Raw genomic sequence first — 20,604 nt, forward strand, 5'->3', positions numbered from 1 at the left:
CACAGATTGTCAGTACGGTGACCATTTTCGTGGCTTCTCTCGATGCGGCAGCAGAGGTGCCGACAGGGGTGCACACAACGACAACAGTAGACAATGGAAGTGTCAGTATATGGAGGCTATGAGGAGAGTGAACAAGGCGATTCTATTCATCATCACGATCATAAAGGCATCTAGTTCTCACCGTCAGTAATCTGGCCAATAACCAGTGGCTGCACTGTATTTTGAAGGTCTCCACGTTGTCACCTTGCAACAAGAAAATACAATATCACACATTGCCCATGCTGTCCCAATCTACCTCGATACAGAGTGTCTTCAACTGGGGCCCTGGCCAACCTGTTTTCGAGATTTCTCAAGTCCCTACAATTGATAAACTCTGGCATAATGTTAAAGCAGCATGGAATGATGTGCCCGTATCTATCATCCAAGCTCTGTTTCACTTGATGCCCAGCCAGTTAGAGCTACTGTTGGTACCAGAGGTGGCAGATCTGTGTACTAAAACTCACAAGCTGTGTACCACAAAATCACCTCCATGTTTTATTCCTATATACTGTGTATATAATGTAAATAACATTTCTCTATTTCCTGTCCTTCCTTGTGATGAAACTTCAATGACCAGCAGCGAACTTGCAAACACACATGTGAAACTAATGTGCTGCTGTGATCCATGAATTAACCACACTTGGGATTTCTCCAATTGAAACATAATCATAAACTACAATGGCCAAAATTTGGATCCTGTAACTTTGAACTAAATGGCCATACATAACCTTCATGCAAATGAGCACACGATCTGCATTTAATCTACATCTGATTCAAATCCCACTTGTGTGTACTTTAACTTTACTACTTTCGTAAGTATTATTGTGAAGTTGCCAAACTTACCTGGAACAACAGTCAGCTTGGAGTAGCCCTTTTCGGTTCCCAGAGTATTGGACATCTCGCACTCATAGGTTCCTGCATCAGAAGGTATTGTGTTAACAATCACCAACAGCTGATCTTCAGCAGTAAAAAAGTGTCTTTCTGTTGTAATCAAATTTCCTCCATCTTTCTTCCAAACCAGTTTTGGTTTTGGCGAGCCTGATGCCATGCACTCTATAACAATTGGTTCTCCTGCTGTTATTTCCTTGCTCTCCATTGGCTTCACAAATGATGGAGGTTCTAAATTATAAACAAACACAAAAATTAAGTCAAAATCTTAGAATAAAATAATATATAATTGTACAATATATTAAAATGTAACATGAATATTGTAAACATGATTTCGAATCATTTGGACTACAGGTACCCGACCACTTAACGTATATGAAAAGGTAACAAAACTGGCACAGCTCAGTTTCACCATGCTCGCTCCATTTTTAGGGGATTAATGCGGTTAAAAGGTAAATGTTTAAAAAGTTCCTATGATAAAAGTTCAGTTAAAATCTCATCAACTCTCACTCATTTACACTGATCATCATTTAACCACACACAATCATCCATAATTTAAAACTACAAACAATGACTGTCTGTCAAATCTGTTTAAAATGGGTAGAGTAAGTAAGAAATACCTAAAACAGCAGCTCAGGAAAATGTGGCTGGCCAATTACCTACAAAAACACTGGACGAAACAGCCACAGCTAAAAAAAAAGACATTTTCCAAAAGCACAGCTACAAGTTTGATCTTGTTTATGTACCTTTCTACTAATCAATGCCTCAACTACACTGTGTAAACTTTTGTGTCTCTGTCTCTTCAGAATCCAGACCTCATTGTATAAATCCTCATCTGAAATGGCACTTTCACCTTACGTAAATGTTGTGCAGAATTATTCCTCGCTTCATTAGCCCATATTTGTACATAATTGAAAGCAAGCTTTTGCAGTGGATTTTTACTGGGCAGTTACAGTTTTTCAGAAAACCACTTCAAGGATTCATCCCATTATATTTGTGAGTTGTTCTCAAACGACATCTCACAGCATGAAAAATTGAAGTTTTTCTTTAGGGCATTACCATTTATCACATTTTACTTTTTATACCAATAAAGCTATTAGTGAGTTTCCAACCTATTTCAGTGCACAGGAAGGAAGGAAGGTAGCTTAGGGTTTAACATCACAGTGACAACAAATCATTACAGACAAAGGACAAGCTTAGATTGGGGATGGCAAGGAGAGAAATCAATTATTTATATTTCAAAGAAACCACTCCACCATTTGCTTTAAGTGATTTAGGGAAACCATGAAAAACCTAAACATGGATGATCTGAACACTGTCATACTGAATGCAAGTTCAGAGTCACTGCATCACCCTGCTCAGTTATTCAGCATACATCTGATTTTTGCTGCCTAAGCAAGTTATTAAGATAATTTTTCCAACTTTCTTCAGTTCTATTTTTTTTTTATGACCAATTACACAATTGTCTCTTAAATATTGTTTATCTGTGTGTCAGTCACATGATCAAATGATTTTAAACTGACTGAAAAGTTTTCCCTCTCTAGTTCCCCATCCCGTCTGAAAATATGAAGCCTTTAGGTAAGAGTAAAATTAATAAATATCTTTAAAGTAATGTAAAGGCATTTTTACTATGTATATTGGGACACCTGTCAAGAATTTGTTAATAAACAAGGTTTGTACTCACCCAAAACACTTAAGGTAGCATTTGCAACAATGAATCCAGCCGTGTTCTTGGCAGTGCAAGTGTATACTCCCATATCTGATGCCTTAACATTAACAATGAAAAAGACATCATCTGTAGGCATTACATGCATGCGGCGTTCTCTTGCTGCTGGAAAGTCATTTCCACCATCTTTCTGCCACACTATTTCTGGAAGAGGCAGGCCAGTGGCGGCACATTCCAAACGGGCTGTACTCCCAGCCTTTGTAGTTACATCAGTAGGAATTTTTGTAAAACTAGGAAATGCTGTGGAAAAAGAAGAAAGAGCAACTTTTATCTTTGTGATGTAAAGTAACATTGGTGTAAAGTTTCTTCACACACCCCAAAAAGAGAAAATTACCAGTGAATTAATACCAGTATTTCTGGAAAACAATTCAGTTTGTGAACTAAGTTATCACAATATTTATTGCAACAAAAAGTCTGGTTCAACATCTTCAACTGGTTAGACAAACCACACTGTAAACTCCTTACGCAACAAACCTCATAATTCCCTACACAAATAAAGTCTATCTCTGAGATTAGTTACTGTGTTGGAGAAAATGGTTATTTACAGATAGTTATGAGAAATGTTAATACAACTCTAATGGAATCCTCAGATCTGATGGAATATACAGGGTGTCCCAGGAGGAATGGTCAATATTCAAAGATATGACAGGAACAATCATTCAAAGCAAAAAAACCTAGTAAACATGGATTCTAAAAGGTATACCTTAAGAGCTACAAGCTCTTCTTCATCTTTGCTACTTTGAAACATCTCTCCTACTGAACAAGTGCTCATAGCTCTTACGGTATGCAGTTTAGAGCCCATGTTTACTATACTTTTTTGCTCTGGATGGTATTTCCTGTCATATCCCTGAATACTGACCCTTCCTCCTGGGACACACTGTATACAGGAAAGACAGACTAAACTCAAATGATGATGGCATACTTATTTCCATCAAATCCACTGTAAACTACAAGAAGTTAAACAACAAAAATAAGCATTAAATATATACAAGAAAGTAGCTGATCAATTATATCAAACCAAATAACAAAACAGCACAACGTAATTGTCAAGACTTTCACTGTCATTTCTCGATGTTTTGTCTATTTTGCAGTCTTGGGCTGATGACTGTTCTATCGACTATCTTTAGTTTTGTCAACAGAAGTGGCTGGTAATCTCAAAGAATTATCCTCCATCAGATGGGGTAAAATGCTCCAAAAATATTTATAGAGTCCCAAATATACATTTTCTGATCAAGCAAATTGTCAGAAAGCAATTTTTTTTCTTTGTTAACAAATTACAGAGAGATGCATGTATTTGTAGAAGTGGCAAAGAAAGAGATCTATGCGACACTGTATTTAAAATGCTCATTAATTTATTAATTATATAATCCACTAACAAGGACACTGTTCATTTTTTCATCAAAAACCTTTATCTCACACAACCTAGAATTTGAGGAATGACAGAAAACTGTTCCCAAGCTTATGCAATCATTTGTAACCCCTGAAAACAAAATGGCATCAGGTGTTCTGATTGGGGCATTGGAATTTTTTCAGTCATTCCACAGAATGCATAATAACCTCTAAGAGTTCATGAATGGGACATCAGTGAAGAGTGTTTCATGGCTTTGGTAGCAGCACTGAACACGTATCAGAACTCACAATGTTCACTTGACAATGATTTAACACCACGCTAGAGTACTTAGGTTCTTATTCTGAAGTAAAATCATCCAAACAGTGCTGACTGGTATGCTGGCCACACATCTAAAAGAACTGCATAAAGACCTGCTGTTTTCCTCAAAACATAATATGGAGCTACTTGACAGGGAACAAGCACTGTAACTCCAGGGAAGAATGTTTGCACTCGGCAGTATAAAGGTTCTAGATGTTATAGCTACAATAATTTAACAAATGCCAAGTTTGCTTCATACTACAAAATGCACAGCAGGTGTTTCTAAATAACGCTGTGAAGTGTTATTATAAGAACAATTAACTGCAAGAGTTACATTCACAGTCAATGAAATAGAAAAATCCATCTAAATGTCTTGATCTATATCTGTTAAAAATTATGTTGCACTGCACATGACGGCTCACAATTATCGGCAGATCAAGCATATTAGCAAAGTAGTTCTACAGCAGTTTCTTCCAATCTGTCATTGCATGTTTACACACAACTCCTGTAAACAGCAAGTGTAGGGCTTATGACAATAATGTCCTATATGAGTTTAGATCAGATAATTTTCATGGCTCAGCCATCAATGAGAATGCTCCTCAGATCACAGTAGCACGATTTGAGACTTATACCGCCAATTAAAGGATGCTTGTGCAAGAAAATGCACTATAATAGTTCACACAGATGTGCGGTCAGTGTGGTGCAGCTTGTAGAGAACTTGTGGACGTTGTAGCAGCACGTTCATTCCATAGATTCAGACAGTATATCCCATGGAAAATTTTGTAAGGTAGTTGCAGCAGATTCATAGTATAGTTTCAAATAGGTTCCTCACTAGCTGTAGTAGTATTAATAGTAGTAGTAGTAGTAGTAGTAGTAGTAGTAGTAGTAGTAGTAGAAGAAGAAGAAGAAGAAGAAGATTCATACCATAGATTTTAAGCTAACTGTACCACAATGGCCATAGACTCATTTGCTAGAGAACAGTATTATTCTTAAACTAATACTGATTTTTGTTGTGGGTACACCTTGATGTGGTGGAAATTTGATACTGTTAATCTACAATCATCCTTGATATAAACTGAAATCCATGCTAGCATCACATTCTTATGAGATATTTATTTGATTCCTCACATCACTTGTGTTTTATGTTACACAAAAGACTTGTAAAACTTGCAGCACATTCCTATATAGCAACAGATGAGGACTCTGATGGTGTGAGCGATACATCCAAGTTTTTATTGATTGGTGGGGCAGTGAGGCTTCTATTTGCAAACTTCCATAGGATTTCTAAATCACTATCTTTGGCAGTACCAGTGCATCCATTGCCAACATGCCTGGAGGTGATATGATAAGATTAATATCTCAAGACTCAAAACAGTGAATATATTTAAAGCATCCAAGTGTCGTGAACTCGCGCAGCTTATACACTGCAATATGGGTCACCATGGACAGACAAAATCCATACTAATGCATGTTAAACCACTCTTTGATGATTATGTCAAGTACGTGTTGGAACAGAGTTTAAAATGAGGAAGAGGCATTAGAAAAGTGTGTAGGTGTGAGTACGTCTGCTAGTATTACTTCTATAAACAGAAATTCTAATCACACTTAAAGTCTATTAGTGCTTCAATTGATTTCCATCCAATAGAAGCTAAATTTAAAGGATATAAAAACAGGAGTTATTTGGATCATGTAGTCTTTGATACATTTATGGAAGTGACTACCATGATGGGCAATCTGATCCCATGCAGTTATTCTTCTCACCATATTCACACTTGGTACAAAATATTCAATGTCCAATCTTCATCCAAAATATTTCAGGGTAGCCTTCACAAAATCCAGCTCCCCACAGCCTAGAAAAACTGTAAGTTCAATGACTTTCAGAAAATTTTACTACCGTCACGCATATTTCAATGCCCTAAAACCTAGAAGGCTTATAGAATTTCTCTAAGCTTGCACTCACATCTACTGACCATCGCTATTATGACCAGCAAAAGGATCTCCTGCACAAGGTCTCTTGTTGAAGGAATCATACTGACATTCATCAAAAAAGATTTAGAAATCACGTGGAAGTGTGGAAGTTTGCAAACAGAGGTCCCACTATCCAATCAGTCTAATGGTATGAGCAATACATGATAGGTTTTCATTATCATAATTGTACAATAATGAAAACCTTTCATGTATTGCTCATACCATTAGATTCCTAAAATGTCCCATTTAGAAATCTAGTGGAAGCATTACATGCCTTATGTATAACATAAAATACTTACAATTTAAGTGAGGAATCTGTTTAAAATCACTTAAAATTGCAAAGCTGGCCTGGACATTAGACTGCCATTTGTTTAAAGGAAGGAATGGAGTTTACCATTTTGTCTACATCAATAACAAATTTCCATCACAGCAAGGCATAACAACAGTGGAAACCAGTGTTAGTCAAAGAACAAAACAGCACTGTCATCTATCAAAAATCATTTGATCAATCCAGTAGGGCTGCTGCTGCTGCTACTATTACTACTACTGCAGCTAGTGGGCAACCTATTTGAATCACTAGTATAAATCAAATGCTACTATCTCACTGAATTCATCACAGGATCTGCTATTTGAATCTATGGGATGAATGAGCTCCTGCAACAACCACTAGTACTCGTATCAACTGCATCACACTGACCACACACCTGAGTGAACTATTGTAGCGAGTTTTCCTGCATAAACATCCTTTAACTGACTGTAGTATAAGGTGGTTTGAGGAGCACTCACAATGATAGCTTAACCACCAGATTCATCTGATATGAATGCTTCATGGATGTTATTGGACGTCAGCTCTACACCAGCAATTTACAGGACTTGTGTGTAAACATGCAATGACAGATTGGAAGAAACCGCTGTAAAATTGCATCACTACCATGCTTGATCTGCCACCGCTCTAAGTCATCACCTGGAGTGTGGTGTATGTTGTAACAACAGTAGATAGAGACAATGAGTTAGATTTTCATTTGGATATATTTTGATTGACTTTGAATGTAACTCTTACAGGTAATCATTCTTATGATGACACTTCACAGTGATATCTAGAAAGAACTGTACATTTTGTAATATGAAGCAAACATGGCATTGGTTAAAAATTATTGTAGCCACAATATCCAGAACCTTTATACCGCAGTGTGCAAACATTCTTGTGTGGAGTTACATTGCACTTTCTCTGTCAAGTATCTCAGTCTATATCATGAGGAAAAGTCACATGTTAATACAGCATTTAGAGCTGTGTCTCCAGCAGACCAAACAGTACTTCTTGGACGATTTTACTTTAAAATAAGGACATAAGTACTGTAACATGGTGTTAAATTATTGCCAAGTTAATGTTGTGAGTTCTGGCACTTCTTCAGTGTGACTACCAAAATCATAAAACACATTTCACTGATGTCCCATTCCTCAAATATTTGATGATATTATGCATTCTATCATAATGATTGAAAAGATCGCATTCTTCGAGAATCATAAAAGATACATGTAATCCAGACGAAATTGTACTGGTAGGGAGCCGGTTGGAAGTACCAATATATTGATTTAGGTAGAAAATTTCATTAATTTTGGTACAGTATTTGTTGACTTTGGACTAAAATTGACACAAAGATTCAATGATTTGCTCTATGGACTATACTGTATATATCCCACCTTTCTATCAAATAGAAGTATCACTCCCAAGCAATCACTTATGGGCACGACGTTTCACAAATCAGCAGCGCTGGACTGCTGCTGGGTGCAACTTGAGTCCCTCCAGGCCAATAGAGGATGCACAATTCTATAAATGGGCAGATGACTACAGCAATATTGTGAAGCAGTGATCGGAGCACCTGCATCGTACCTATGGAATGTGTTTATGAATGATGGTGCTCTTTCCTGGACAGCATATAGCATTCAGCATCCATCAAACAGAGGGCACTGGAGTCTTGCCCATATCACTATTGGTACTTTTTAATGTTGAGATGCAGAGTGCACAAGAACAACTGACTACCACTGTGGTAAAATAATGGTCTTTCCCTGTCACATGGATTTGCCACACTTTTGACAGTTGCAAATAAAGTTGTAAATACATATAAATGTGTGGGAAAAAGTACCACCACAGCTGTATCTTTAGAATGACTTTATTGTCTCACACGACTAGCTTGGGCAGCACATTACCACCATCCTTGGGCCCCACCACTGCCAAATGATTATTAGATTTTCTTGGTGCATTTATTGTGGCTCAATACAAGTACACATGGGCTAACTTTCCTCAGGAGTCTCTACTCACAACTGTGTTGTATCCGATGCCACAGAGACAACACAGTGTCGAGTAGAGACTCCTGAGGAAAGCTGGCCCATGTATACTAGTAATGAGGAATCCACAATAAATGCACCATGGAAATCTAATACTCTTTTGGCAGTGGTGGGGCCTGAGGATGGCGGTAATGTGCCACCGAAAATAGTCATGTGAGACAATAATGTCATCCTCAAGATAGAGCGTAAGACCCTCATTGATGCAATAAGACGGACATCCATAAATTATATTTTGCTTTAAAATGTCCCTAAGATACAGCAGGTGTAAGTAAGTTAGAGGTGTTTCGAGAGAGTCTGGTCATGTCTATAAACAAGGCATGTTACTGCCTGTTTTAGTAGTTGCCATCCACCACACACATGAATGTATTGTGGTGAATTTTACACACACACAGCATCTGATCCCCCCCCCTCCTGAGCCACTGTACAAGTTCTCACCACACAACAAATATGCTTGAAATTTTTTAATTTCCCTGCAGAAGGTGTGTGTGGGCTATTGATCATTTTAAACTTAGAACATGTTGGTTCTTTGGTTCTAAGCTACCAGGACCAGTTGAGTGGCGGGTGAGATGCTGCAAGCACACAACTCCACTCCTCCGATACCAGTACAGTACAGTGACTTGGCTTGGTGAGGAAGGTGATGGAATGGTGGCCTTATCATACTCGGTTGGTATGGAAGCCCAGCCCAGCACGGTGGTGGTAGCACGGTGTTTGTGAACTTTGGAATGTGCATGGAAGGGACTCTTCCTGTACTTTTTGTTTTAAGAGAGACACAATTGTTCCTATCCTATTCCTACTACACAGCACAAGCAAGCAGAAAACTGTTTACACATAGCAAAAGCAGAATTAAACTTTGATACAGTTTACCATAATATAACACTTAAGATAGGATTCTACACTTAGAAGACATAATATCTGACAACCATGCAGCTTGCACCCGTATTCCCAGGTCCTGCATCTTGGATTCTAATGTCATAGGGCTGCACAAATATTGCCAAGTCAACCATCTTGCAATTTTTTAATTTCACAGAAACAGGATAATGTTCCATCATAGATTTTTTTTAAAATTTTCCACCATTTTACACTTAGGACAATTACTCTACTTCCACATCTACATCTACACGAATGCTCCACAAGCTGCCTGACAGTGAGTTGTGGAGGGTACTTCTGGTACCACTAACTGATCCCCCCTTCCCTTTTCCATTCGTGAATGGTATATGGGAAGAATGATTATCGGTACACCTCTGTGTCAGCTCTAATTTATTGAATTTACAGTCATTTCACAAGACGTATCTCAAAGGAGGTAATATGCTGTCTCACTCTTCTCGAAAAGCACTTTTTCGAAATTTCAATAGCAAACCTCTCCGTAACACCTCTTTTGCAGTGTACGACAATGGAGTTTATTGAATGTCTCAATGAAGCTCTAGCACCAAGTAAATGATCTTTTGTCAAAACACACCATCCATCATTGGATCTACTCTCTCTCTATCAGTCCCACCTGGTATCGGTCCCAAATTGATGAACAATGCTCAATAATCAGTCAAACAAACACACTGCAAGCCACTCGTTTCATGGATGAGTTACATTTTCTGAACATTCCTCCTATGAATCTTAGTTTGGCATCCGGTTTTCCCACTATTTGTTTTATGTGGCATTCCACGTAGGTATTCCTAGATATTTTTTGGTATATACTGTTTCCAGCATTTTGGAGGAGGAGGAGGAGGAGGAGGAGGAGGAGGAGGAGGGGATTAGTGTTTAATGTCCCGTCAACCATGAGGTCATTAGAGATGGAGCATAAGCTCGGGTTAGGGAAGGAAATCGGCCGTGCCCTTTTGAAGGAACCATCCCTGCAGTTGCCTGAGGGAAATCACGGAAAACCTAAATCAGGATGGTCGGAGATGGGATTGAACCGTCATCCTCCCAAATGCGAGTCCAACGTGCTAACCACTGTGTCACTTCACTCGGTCAACAATTTGGCACCAGTAGTGCGGTTGCACAGTAGTGTATTTATTTCCTGTGTATGCACAATATATTAAATTTAATCTCTATTAATGTTCAGTGTCAATTGAAAGAGCCAGCATCATTCATCAATCCTCTGTAGATCATTTTGTAAATCGATTCTGTCTTCTGGCATTGCTACTTTTTTATATATGACCATATCATCTGCAAATAGTCTTAAAGAGCTTGTAACACTTTCTACTGTATCGTATATATATACACTGTAAACAATAACTGTCCAATTACACTTCCGCAGGGTACATCTACATATATATCTACCTGATTACTCTGCTGTTCACAATTAAGTGCCTGGTAGAGGGTTCAATGAACCATCTTCAAGCTGTCTCTACCATTCCACTCTCTAACGGCGCGCGGGACAAATGAGCACTTAAATTTTTCTGTGCGAGCTCTGATTTCTCTTATTTCATTGTGATGATCATTTCTCCCTATGCAAGTGGGTGCCACCAGAATGTTTCCGCAATCAGAGGAGAAATCTGGTGATTGAAATTTCATGAGAAGATCCTGTCACAACAAAAAATGCTTTTGTTTTAATGATTGCCACTCCAATTTAAGTATCATGTCTGTGGCACTATCTCCCCTATTTCGCGATAATACAAAACGAGCCGCCCTTCTTTGAACTTTTTCAATATCACCTGTCAGTCCCACCTGATACGGATCCTACATCACACAGCAATACTCCAGAATAGGGCGGACAAGCGTGGTGTAAGCAGTCTCTTTAGTAGATCTGTTGCACCTTTAGTAGATCTGCAATGAATCACAGTCTTTGGTTTGCTCTACCCACATCACCACCTATGCGAGCGTTCCAATTTAGGGTATTTGTAATTGTAATTCCTAAGTATTTAGTTGAATTTACAGCCTTCAGATTCGTGGGACTTATCGTGGAATCGAAATTTAGCGGATTTCTTTTAGTACTCATGTGAATAACTTCATACTTTTCTTTATTCAGGGTCAATTGCTACTTTCTGCACCACACACATATCTTACCTAATCATTTTGCAATTCATTTTGGTCATCTGATGACTTTACAAGATAGTAAATGGCAGCATCATCTGCAAATAATCTAAGAGTGCTACTCAGATTGTCTCCTATGTCGTTAACATAGATCAGGAACAAAAGAGGTCCTATAACACTTCCTTGAGGAATGCCGGATACTACTTCTGTTCTACTCGATGACTTTCCGTCTGTTACTACAAACTGTGACCTTTCTGACAGGAAATCATGAATCCAGTATCACAACTGAGGCGATATTCAATAGGCACACAGATTGGTTAGAAGACACTTGTGAGGAACAGTGTAGAAAGCCTTCTGAAAATCTAAAAATATGGAGTCAATTTGACATCCCCTGTCGATAGCACTCATTACTTCTGTAAGTATAAAGAGCTAGTTGTGTTCCGCAAGAACACTATTTTCTGAATCCGTGCCGACTGTGTCAGTAAATCATTTTCTTCGAGGTACTTTATAATGTTCGAATACAGTATATGTTCCAAAACCTTACAGCAAATCGACATTAGTGATATGGGCCTGTAATTCAGCGGATTACTCCTATTTCCCTTTTGGGGTATTAGTGTGACTTGAGCAACTTTCCAGTCTTTAGGTACGGAACTTTCTGCGAGCGAGCGGTCGTACATAACTGCTAAATATGGAGCTATTGCATCTGCATACTCTGAAAGGAACCTGACTGGTATACAATCTGGACCAGAAGCTTTGCCTTTATTAAGTGATTTAAGCTGCTTTGCTACACCGAGGATATCTACTTCTATGTTTCTCATCTTCGCAGTTGCTCTTGATTGGAATTCAGGAATATTTATTTCGTCTTCTTTGGTGGAGGAGTTTCCGAAAACAGTGTTTAATAACTCTGCTTTGGTGGCACTGTCATCAGTGATTTCACTGTTGCTATCATGCAGTGAAGGTATTGAGTGTGTCTTGGCACTGGCGTGCTTTATATATGACTAGAATTTCTTTGGGTTTTCTGCCAGATTCTGAGACAGAGTTTCGTTGTGGAAATTATTAAAAGCATCTCGCATTGAAGCACGCGCTATATTTCGAACTTCTGCAAAACTTTGCCAATCTTCGGGATTTTGTGTTCTTTTAAATTTGGCATGCTTTTCTCGTTGTTTCTGCAACAGCGATCTGGCCCATTTTGTATACCATGGGGGATCAATACCATCACTTATTAATTTATGTGGTATATATCTCTCAATTGCCGTTGATACTATCTTTTTTAAATCATTCCACAACTTTTCTATGCTTACGTGATCAGATCAGAAGGAGTGGAGACTGTCTCTTAAAAAGACATTAAGAGTATTTCTATCAGCTTTATAAAGTAGATGTACTTTGCGTTTATTTTTGATGGTTAAGGGTGTTAAGGTATTCAGCCTAGCAGCAACTGCCTTGTGGTCATCAATCCCTGTATTCGTAATGATACTCCCTATTTGTCCAGGATTATTTGTGGCTAAGAGGTCAAGTATGCTTTCGCAACAATCTACGCTTTGAGTAGGCTCATGAACTAAGTGTTCAAAATAATTTTCTAAGAAAGCATTCGGTACAATTTCGGATGACGTTTTATGCCTGCCATCGGTTTTAAACATATAATTTTTCAGCATATCGAGGGTAGATTGTAGTCGCCACCAACTATAATTGTGTGTGTGGGGTACCTATTTGAAATGAAACTCAAGTTTTCTTTCAACTGTTCAGCAACTATATCTTGGAGTGGGGGGGGGGGGGGGGGGGGGTGTCAGTAAAACGATCAAATTAATAGTTTAGTCCAATTGTCAAGTATAACCTATACCCATACTATTTTGCAGGAACTATCTACTTCAATTTCACTAAAAGGCAAGTTACTTCTGACATCAATAAATACTCCACCACCAACTGTATTTAATCTATCCTTTCTGAACACTGTTAGATCATTTGAAAAAATTTTGGTTGAACTTATTTCCGGCTTTAGCCAGCTTTCTGTACACATAACCATTTGAGCTTCAGTGATTTCTATTAGGGATTGAAGCTCTGATTCTTTCCCGACACAGCTACGACAATTTACAACTACAATACTAATCATTTCTACAACTACCTTACTGTGTTTCCCCTGCCCCCTTTTAGATGGACACCATTTCTGTGGTTTCCTGAGACCTTCTAACCTAAAAAACTGCCCAGTGCCTTCCACCCACCCCCCACTACCTGTGTAGCTGCTTCCTGTGTGCAGTGGACTCCTCACCTATTCAGCAGAACCCAGAAACCCACCACCCGATGGCGCAAGTCAAGGAATCTGCAGCCTACATTGTCACAGAACCGCCTGAGCCTCTGATTCACACACTCCACTCGGCTCTACATCAGAGGAGCACAGTCTGTTCTGTCGACAATGCTGCAGATGGTGAGCTCCGCTTTAATCTCGGAAATTACCTTTACAGTTGTTGATTTTGCTCCGTTAAGAGCGACATGTTGATTTCTATCTGCAAGGATGTCGCAAATCAGGTCCGATACTCAGTAAGCTCATTAACTGGTAGTACGAGACGGTGTCAAATGCCTACCTGAAGTCAACAAACATGAGTTGAGCTTTTCAAGATCTTTGTTTGCAGAATCCATGTTTATTTTAATGCAGGAGATTTAATTTCTCCAAAATACGTCGTAATTTTTTATGATTACATGTGTTCCATAATTCTACAACAGACTAATATTAACGATACATGCTTATAATTATGTGCATCTGTCCTATGGCCCTTCTCAAAAACGGGAATGGCCTGCACTTTTTTTCCAACCACTAGGTACTCTTGATTGCTTCAGCAAACTATGATAACCTGCTGCTAGAAGAGGAGCACATTCTTTCACATAATCTTTGTAGAATCTTATAAGTATCTCATCATGTCCGGATGCCTTTCCACTACTATGCAGCTGTAATTGCTCTTCTATTCCATAATTGGTTATCTCAATATCTGCTATTTCAACGTTTGTATGATGATTGAAAGGAGGGACAATATTACAATCTTCTGCGGTGAAACAATTTTGAAAGGCCAAATTCAGTATTTAGGCATTCTCTCTGTTACCTTCTGTTTCAGTGCCTGTATAGTAAATGACTGACTGCATAGATAATTCTGAACTGCTTACTGGTTTTATGTATGAACAAAATGTCTTAGGGTTTCTAGTCAGATCAGCTGACAAAATTTTACTTTCAAAGTCACTGAATGCTTCTCTCATTGGTTTCCATATGGTTATTTTTTTGCCTTGTTCAGTTTTTGTCTGTTTGCTAGATTTTGACTTCTCTTGAAACTGTGATGAAACTCTTTTGTTTATGTATCAGTTTTCTAACATACTTATTAACCCACACTGAGTCCTTCCCATTGCTCAAAACATACTTGTCTAAAGCATATTGAACGACACTTTTGAATTTTTTCCATTTGTTCTCCACATGTTCATCCTCAGCACGGAGTATTTGATGTTGACTACTCAGATATTTGGCAATTTTTATTCTCTCAGCCTTGCTAATTTTCCTACTTTTATTAACATTCCTTGTAATACCTGTAGTCATAGTTACACAGCCTTATGATACCTTCTTATAGAGTAACTGATTCGGTAAGTACAGATCTTTTCATTGCTAGGCTTAGAAGTTTCCTTCTCGAGTTGATTCTCTAATTATCTGCTTGAAGTAATTTTCAGACAAAACATACAGAATAATGTCACACGAATCTGTTTCTGGCATCAATTTTGACAGCATGGCTCTCTCAATCTATGCCTGGCAAGTTGAAGTCATCCCCTATTACAGCAGCATGATCAGGAAAGTTATTAATTATATTTTGCAAGTTTTCTCTGAAGTGCTCTAATACTACAACCCCTGACTCATGCAGTCTATAAAAGCATCTGATTATCAATTTTGGCTGACCTTTGATGCTTAACTTTACCCAGATTAATTCACTTTCAGAATCTGTGATGACCACATTAGATATTATCAAATTCTTTAGTGCAATAAATATGCTGCCACTATTGATGACTACCTTATTCTTAACATAAATATTCCAATCTGAAATTAGGATGTTGTTGCTATTCACTTCCACTTTCAACCAACTATCTGGGCATTATAATCTCCAATTAGCAGCACCAATTCTAGGAACTTTCCTTGGATACCTCTACAGTTTACTAATATCATATTAATCTTCCACCACCAAATCAGCTATCCACTGAAAGTAGCCTCCATGTCTCAGACGAGTCCCCTCCCCTCCATCTGCCAACATACCAAGTGCACACCAGCATTCCCCCTCCCAAGGGGAACCATTACCTGCCTTAACTTTGGAACTCCCAATTACTAGCATACCCCTCATCTGCACTCGTCCGGACTGGGGAGGAAAATAGGCTCCTGGGCCAGCAGGAGAGGCATCCCGCATTGATTCAGAAGTATTATCAACACTGGGTAGCACTTCCGTGTCTGTTGCTAGGGTGTAAGGAAGCAGCCATGTGGTCCGTTCTCTCTTTTGCCTTCCACTGTGACTTACACAGCAACATCATATGAGTGGACAAAAACCCTGCAACATAATTGGTTTCTGCCTTTTTTAAGTTTCTGCCATTTTTATACAAAGGGCAATTGGCTAATTGTATTATAGGAAAGGGAGGAGGAAAAATCTGGTAACAATGCATGATGTCTTAATGATGTCATGGGGGGGGATGAGAGGGAGGGGATCTTGCAACAATGCAGATTGCACTCTAACCAGTGTAGCCCTACTACTGCTGCCTACACTCAACATTTTGTGTAGTCCATGGCACGTCTATCTGCAGCTGTTACTCAGGCACATGGTGGAGTTACATAATGTTACAAGTGGACTATTTCTGTGTCAGGCAAACTTAATTATATGTGTATACCAACACTTAGAATTAAAATTTTACAGTAAGGGTTGGCAAGCTTGTTTGACAGATGGAACAATATCCTGTGACTTTACAACAGTGTACATAGAAAAATTTTGAATTTAATCTGTATCACGTTTTATGCCACCACTTATTACCAAAACTCTGGTTATTAAAATTTCTTATACTATTATGAATTGAAGCAGTTACCTCTGGGTTACTATTACCCAAACCACTGTTACTTATTAATCTTGACAAATGATGGACTGTACGACAGGAGTCATGCCATTAAACTAAAATAACAAGAAAATTATATAAATACCTAAAACAGTTATCCTGGATTTGTTCGAGTATGTAGATCCAAAATTGTTTGAAACCACACACTGGTATCGGCCAGTTTCACGCAGACTTATATTGAATATCACTAGCTCTGAAGTCTGTTCACAACCTTTATCTCCTAAACTTTTTGCTGTCTGCTTTGTACTTGCGGCATTAAGATTAACATTGTCCTTCTTCCAGTGAAAAGCCATTGGATGTAGAGAAGAAGAAGATGCCTTGCAGTGCAATGTAATGTTATCTCCCTTCAATGCTACAAGGCTCTGTGGACTTTCAATTATATTGGGTTTAGGAAATTCATCTGAAACAAACCGAACATCGAGGTCATTTTTAAATATCTTATTCCAGGTCATAAAATCACTCTGTGTCACAGTTGGAGTACATTCACACAATTAATCATTACGGAACACTTAAAAATATAGAATTAGTACATTCTATGACTTTACACTAACCAAATAGGATGTGACAGGTGCACTGTGTGTCACTTTAGGTCATAACAAACTTGAGTTTATAGATATAAAATGTGCGACACACAACAAAGTAAAATTTTGAAAACAAACTGAAAAAGTTTCTCCTTGACAACTCCTTCTATTCCATAAAAGAATTTCTATTATTGTAATGTGTAAGAGGTGGTGGGTAGGAATTACCAACTCACATCTGTATTTTTTTTAAAGATGAAAAGCAAAAAAACCTTATAAATGTTCAGCATGTAAAATGCCTTGTTCCACATCATTACAATTTCTGTGTTAACTGATTCATGGAAAATGAAACTAACTAACTACTTTCAGAAAATATATACGTACTGTCTGCTTTGTCAAGAACTACATATACGGGTCAAATAATTTGCTATTAGACAAATCAATGCAAACTATTAAACACTTTTTTTGTGCTAACTAATTCCATGTACATCCAAATTTGAGACAGATTTGCTTTGTGCAAAGTCTCTTATTTGAACCTGTTGGTATTATGACTGCACATTATGAAGTTAAAAGCAATCAGTTAATTGTTAACAGTAGATAATACAATATTCAAACCCCTCAACCCTTCTCAACAAGTAACATTTCGTGTACAAGCAGAACTTCAAGTTTCAAAGTTTATATGTTGAAGATCCACCTCCTCTTATGCCAAATCAGTGATGTTATTTCGTAACAACAGTTTGAGATGAGGCAACTGCATATTACCTTTATCAATACCATGTTCTGTTGAGAGACACAGAAATTATTTTCGCATAATAACCAACACTTCATGATGAGTATGTATACTTACTACTGCCAGTGTATGCCGGCACAGTGCGTAATAATACTTTAAACTTGGTAACTCTGATTTTTGATATCACATAATACAAAATTTGAATGCTGTAATACCTTATACTTACCACAAGTAAAATCATTTATAGAAACTTGCAAAACTGGTACACCTCTCAGCCTTTCAGGAAATGCACAAACAGCCATCACTGACTTGTTAACACTAAACTGTTTCAGCCAAACAGCAAACCATTTCATTTTACAATCACATAACATATCACTGGTATTCATGCGAACTTCTTTCAGATGTTGAAGAGCACTGAAGCTATTTTCTTGAATGGATACAATACTATTGTTTCTGAGATCCAGTTGAGTGATTCGGTCAAGACCTATGAATGCTTTCTTGTTGATAGTCTTTATTTCATTAGAGCATAAGCTCAATTCTGTTAACTGTCGTAAGCTACTGTACACACCATCGATATAATCATCTTCAACTGTCCATGCAATTCTGTTACTACTTAGTTCTCTGAAATCAAAAAGAAAATTTTCCAGTTAAAAAAGGATAAGAAGATTTCATTTTTATTTTTTTTAGTTAGCAATCAAAATCTGTACACCCATTAGGACACGCCACACATTTGAAATAATAAATGTGTCATCTGATCCAATGTGAGAAGCAAGGAAAAAGAAAACTCAAAATAGCAATAACAGTGGTGATGACACTATTTGTAAATAACCTCAGTCACTGAGAAAACGAGAATATTGTCCTGACATTTCTATTCACTTTACTAAGCAAAGCAATGTTTGCTGCAGGTTACTCTTCCACTACTGATTGTCATCTATGCTACTCATCATAGTGAACACTATCACATCTTGATGAACATTTACACACCCTCATATGAATTATTGACTCTCTCCCTGTCTTGTTCCCAAACACAGAACAGCTTTAACATTGGTTATAACGCTTCACACATCAAAAAACTGAATCTCAGGGGCATTTGTTGCTATTGTGTTCCCCCATTATACATACCACCACCACCACCACCACCACCATGGTATATTCATGAGTTTGTATTAGCATTGGAAGTAACACAGCAGATAAGGAGAAAATTACAGAAACTTGTGAAACAAGTATAAGTACTATGAATGTGTAACAATGAATACATAAGTTTCAATGTGTGTTTCTGTAGTAATTTAAAACCAAGATCTACATCATAATGTATGCGGCCTACCTAATGCAAATACAAACATCTACATCTACATCTACATCCATACTCCGCAAGCCACCTGACGGTGTGTGGCGGAGGGTACCCTGAGTACCTCTATCGGTTCTCCCTTCTATTCCAGTCTCGCACTGTGCTGTTAGCAAAAGCACTATGACGACATAAATCCTATGAACATAATGAAACTTAAAACAATTTTAGATTTCCACACGTAGTTAAGTCATGATTTAGAAGTTTCTGGGTTTGCAGATGAGTTAACTGTTATTTTCCTTTCACAACATTTCATCAACTTCCCTATTTGTCTTCAGCAAGTGTCTAGCAAAGAATTGAATACTGTAGTGGCCCAGGGTTGAGGGGCCACTATGGTGTAGAGGTCGAGCTGCGGTGGGAAGCTAGAGATGGCGGTGCTGGCCAGCCATAGCAGTCAGAGACATTGGCCACGCGTTTATGGGCTGTGCTTGTGTGAATTTGTGTATATTTTTTACTTTGGAAGAAGGTCTTTTGATCAAAAGCTTAAATGTGTAACAGTGTTTTTGTTGTGCCTGTCTGCAACACAATATCTCCTCTATTTAGTGAGTAGCAATCTATCCTTTTCATAACCTTGTCATTATTACATTCTAGACTCTTCATTGTTTGATCTGGTCATAGGCTGAGGAGAGATTGTCACGCCTCCACCAATGACCACTCAGATCAATGAACTCTGGGATAGCAGCATGGAATTACTTGCCCGAATCAATCATCCAAGTTCAGTTCGACTCATTGCTCGGCCATGTAAGAGTCAACATTGCTGCCAGAGACAGCTGTGCTGCATACTAAATTTCACAGCCTGTACACCCTCAAATCATCTTCCTACTATACTCTGTTCACACAATAAGTAAAATTTTGTTATTTGCCATCGTTCCTGGTCCTGCAGCTTTAATGGCTAGCAGTGGACTTTATTTTCAATGATTCATAATCATTTCTTACAATTTTATTTTTACTATTGGTATCACAGCAGGAATGATTTCAAGTAAACTGCAATAACAATTTTTGTATACTACAAATTTATATCCTGTTTTTGGTACATCTACATGATTACTCTGCAATTCACATTTAAGTTCATGGCAGAGGGTTCATCGAACCACAATCATACTATCTCTCTACCATTCCACTCCCGAACAGCACGCGGGAAAAACGAACACCTAAACCTTTCTGTTCGAGCTCTGATTTCTCTTATTTTATTTTGATGATCATTCCTACTTATGTAGGTTGGGCTCGACAAAATATTTTCGCATTCGGAAGAGAAAGTTGGTGACTGAAATTTCATAAATAGATCTTGCTGCGACGAAAAACTTCTTTGCTTTAACG

The 20,604-nt window shown here is 38.1% G+C and overlaps 1 protein-coding gene across 1 annotated transcript in view; it reads right to left on the reverse strand.

Annotated features, from left to right (window-relative positions):
- The window catches only part of LOC126298388 (leucine-rich repeats and immunoglobulin-like domains protein 3), a 77,090-nt gene that overhangs the window by 15,687 nt on the left and 40,799 nt on the right, over positions 1-20,604 (reverse strand). Inside the window, exons 8-11 of the mRNA XM_049989694.1 lie at positions 18,169-18,563; positions 16,780-17,094; positions 2,612-2,893; positions 883-1,158 (exon numbers count right to left, since the gene is read on the reverse strand). Of these exons, the coding sequence (XP_049845651.1) occupies positions 883-1,158; positions 2,612-2,893; positions 16,780-17,094; positions 18,169-18,563 (1,268 nt within the window). The remainder of the gene's footprint in view (positions 1-882; positions 1,159-2,611; positions 2,894-16,779; positions 17,095-18,168; positions 18,564-20,604) is intronic.

Source organism: Schistocerca gregaria, chromosome X, assembly GCF_023897955.1.
Source record: "Schistocerca gregaria isolate iqSchGreg1 chromosome X, iqSchGreg1.2, whole genome shotgun sequence".
In the NCBI taxonomy this organism is placed as follows: Eukaryota; Metazoa; Arthropoda; class Insecta; order Orthoptera; family Acrididae; genus Schistocerca; species Schistocerca gregaria.